This window comes from Bison bison, unplaced genomic scaffold, assembly GCF_000754665.1.
Source record: "Bison bison bison isolate TAMUID 2011002044 unplaced genomic scaffold, Bison_UMD1.0 scf7180017864249, whole genome shotgun sequence".
NCBI lineage: Eukaryota > Metazoa > Chordata > Mammalia > Artiodactyla > Bovidae > Bison > Bison bison.
Genome location: NW_011494821.1, coordinates 2,015,830 through 2,019,454, shown reverse-complemented (window position 1 = coordinate 2,019,454; position 3,625 = coordinate 2,015,830). Strand labels below are relative to the sequence as shown.

General features: G+C 57.2%; 1 protein-coding gene across 1 annotated transcript in view; it reads left to right on the top strand.

The window, feature by feature from the left end:
* The window catches only part of SLC13A5 (solute carrier family 13 (sodium-dependent citrate transporter), member 5), a 27,991-nt gene that overhangs the window by 4,087 nt on the left and 20,279 nt on the right, over positions 1-3,625 (top strand). Inside the window, exons 2-4 of the mRNA XM_010847511.1 lie at positions 982-1,110; positions 1,374-1,510; positions 2,954-3,155. Of these exons, the coding sequence (XP_010845813.1) occupies positions 982-1,110; positions 1,374-1,510; positions 2,954-3,155 (468 nt within the window). The remainder of the gene's footprint in view (positions 1-981; positions 1,111-1,373; positions 1,511-2,953; positions 3,156-3,625) is intronic.

Here is a 3,625-nt window from a genome sequence, read left to right as displayed (position 1 = left end):
CTCCGCTCTTCAGGGGAGGGAGTGGGTGGGTCAGGAGTGGTGCTGGTGAAACAAATAATGCCAGCTCAGTGTGCTGCATGCTGGGGGTGGGGGCAGGGGCATAGAGGAAGGGTGCAGACCCAGGCTAGGGGCAGGAAGGGGGAGATGCCCAAGGAGCAGTGGTGAGCTGAGCCCTGAGAACTCTCTCCAGGCCAAGGGAGCGTCTTGCAGCCGTGGGAGGTGGGGCATCAGCCTCGGTTCTCACCATGGCTCTGGGGTTGTGGAGCTCGAAGTGGGAGTAAGGAGATGTGGCTGGAGGGGCCTGCTCCACAGCAGAAGGTCTCCAAAGAGTGCTAGCGCATTTGGCTTCTGTCCTGAAGGCAAAGAAAGGCTTTTAAACAAAGGAGTGATATGATCTGATTTGCAAAAAAAAGAAAAGCAGCAGCAGTGTGGAGTGACGCAAGTAGAAAGATCGAATTAGAAGATAGTTGTGCTGTGCACCTGGGTGGCACTAGTGGTGAAGAATGCAGCTGCCAGTGCAGGAGACATAAGAGACACATGTTAGATCCCTTGATCAGGAAGATCCCCTGGAGGTTGTCCAACTCTTTATGACCCCATGGACTGTAGCACGCCAAGCTTCCCTGTCCTTCACCATTTCCCAGAGCTTGCTCAAACTCATGTCCATTGAGTTGATGATACCATCCAGCCATTTCATCCTCTGTCATCCCCTTCTTCTCCTACCCTCAATCTTTCCCAGCCTCAGGGTCTTTTCCAATGAGCTGGCTTTTCAAATCAGATGGCATGGCAACCCACTCCAGTGTTCTTGCCTGGAGAATCCCATGGGCGGAGGAGCCTGGTGAGCTACAGTCCATGGGGTTGCAAAGAGCCAGACGTGATTGAGGGGACTGAGCACACAGGCATGCGTGCCCGCTGCCGCGCCGAGTGTTCTGGGCTGGGGGGCGAGATGGCAGCAGTTTGCAGGATCCAGGGCTGTCTCTTCAGTTTGTCCGGTGTGCCTACATCATCATCATCATGGCCGTTTACTGGTGCACAGAAGTCATCCCTCTGGCTGTCACCGCCCTCCTGCCTGCCTTGCTTTTCCCACTCTTCAAGATTCTGGACTTCAAGCAGGTGAGCGCCCCAGAGCATCTCTCCGTATGACTCTTCCTCTGAGCTCAGCTCTCAGCTGCGTAGGATCCGGGGGACCAGATCATACCCTGTTTGTGGGCTCTCTCTAGCAGAGGGACGTACCCTTGGCCCTCCATCCCCACTCCAAGCTGCTCTGAAGTCAGCATCTGTTCTGCTCGCCTGTCTCTGGGGACTTGGGTGGCCCTGAGCCCGAGTAGTGTGTGGCCAGCGGGCGGGTCTGATGGGGCCTCTGTGCCCACCCGCAGGTGAGCATCCAGTACATGAAGGATACCAACATGCTGTTCCTTGGCGGTCTCATCGTGGCTGTGGCCGTGGAGCACTGGAAGCTGCACAAGAGGATTGCCCTGCGCACGCTCCTCTGGGTGGGGACCAAGCCTGCACAGTAATTATGCCTCCTCTTTCTCACAGTTAGGCCCAGGGCTGGGGAGGGGAATGTGTGCCACAGACTCACAGGCAAGGGCTGACCATGGCCTTACCTGGGCAGGGCAGCCAGGCAGACCCCTGGGTGGGTCATGTTACAATCTTAGCTAGGGAGGCCAGATGCAAGGATGGTGGGAGTCGGGGAGCAACTGGGGAGGAGGGGTATGGTAAGCAGCAGTGGGTAAAGTTTCTCTGAATCTAGAGGAGACTGCTCCGCAAGGGTCCCTGCATGTTCAGAAGACTTCCTGGGGGAAAGGCTGCAGGATCCAGGGACAAGGGGGATGGAGGCTGGATCAAGCTGTACCTGATACCCCTAGGAGTTGTGTGGGGGAAAGCAGGAAAGAAAGCTCAACTACCTTGCTCAGGGGGAAGTAGAAAAGTCATCTCTCCAAAGCTGGCACATCTATTCCCTCTGCAAAGCTGCTGCCCACCTCACCTTCCCCCAGCCACTCAGTGGTCTCACCCCTCTCCAAGGTCTCCCCACGAGTCACAGGCCATTCCCGCCAAGTCATGGAGGTGATCTCGCAGACTCACCCTGTGGTGCCTGCAGTGCCCAGGGCATGATACCAGGGACTTATTCATCACCTCTTCTAACTCTTCCCACACCTCTGAGAGTTGGGGTTTGTTCTCATTACCCATGTTCTGTTCTGTAGATGAGGAATTTGAGGCAGAGAGGGATTAAATGGTCTGCTGACCTCACATGGGGATTGGACCTGGCCTGTCTGATGGTGCCCTGCCCCCTCTAATCTGGAACTCAGGATGCATCTTTCTAAATGATGCCGTGACCCAGCCCAGCCCTGGGAAGGCGGGTGGGTTAGTTCACAGGGAGTCTGTCCTTCGATGTCCTTGTGTCGAGGACCGTGCTGGGCCCTGAAGGCAGAGACCTGCCTGCCTCCAGGAGGCCAGTGTCTGAGAACCCTTGGCATCCCAGCTCTCGAGTGAGGGCTCGTGACTCTTTGACCTGTGACCCTTCTTGACATCGAGCCCCTCCAGTGATTGGTTTTCAGAGTCACATCAGAACTGACTGCCTAGAAACATGAGGCCTTGCAGGCCCCCGAATTCTTGCTCCTAGAATCCTTTGAGTGGGAAGCTTTTCTCCATCAGCGGGTGGACCTTATTCTGGAGCGCTGGAGTGCATTGCTCCTACACCAAATCCAGGATGTTCATTCACGCTTCTCTGCTCCCCCCGGTCACTGCTCCGTCCTCTAAGCCTGGCTTCCAGCCTTTGTACTTATGAGGCCATGAGGCCTACCTGTAGGGACATCGGCTAAACCACGGTGCAGGGCAGCCCCCAGACCCTTCTTCAGGCGAATAAATGAGTGGTCCTGGAGAGGGGCCTGACTGCGGAAGGGCGTGGGGACCAAGGAGTTGAGTTCCATTCAGCCAACCCCCTCTTGCCCCCCAGCCCTGGAATGCCTCCTGCTCCTGGCTTTGTGCCAAGTGTGCGGGACCCATGGAGAAGAATCAGAACTTCTGTGCTCATGGAGCAGATGTGGACACAGTTCCGTCTCCAGCCAGGGAGGGGCGTCCTAGAGAAGACGGAGGAGGGTGTGGTCAGCCCTACCCCGCATCCACTTCGGGGGAGGCGACAGAGAAAGGGTGCTGCCTGAAGGCTCTGAAGGGCCACGAGGGGAGTTTTCCAGGCAGATGACTCAGCGGGGACAGAGGTGGAAAGTGGGGTGCCATACAGGAAGGAAACATGTTTTTTGAGTACTCTCTGGGGCTCTGATCCGCAGCAGAGTGGAGGGGGGTTACAATGTGTGAGTGGAGAGGTGGGGCGGGGGTTAGCCACCAGGGAGGTCCCGCTTCCCCAGGCCCCTCGTGGCTCTCCCCCTTCTGGAAGCCTGACTCCACGCAGGCCTTCTGAACTCAGGAGGAGCAGGATCTGGGGGGCTGGGAATCCTCCAGGTAGAAATGGGAAGCTGGGACTGCTCCTCCTGTGCGCCCCTAGATTTGTACTAGGGCCAACTCCACGCTGTGCCGGCGCCAACTGCATGCCTGTGCTTCCCTTGCTAGACCGTGAGCTCCTTAGAGCCACGACAGGAGCTGAGGCCTCGTGGTGTCCCAGTAGCCAGCA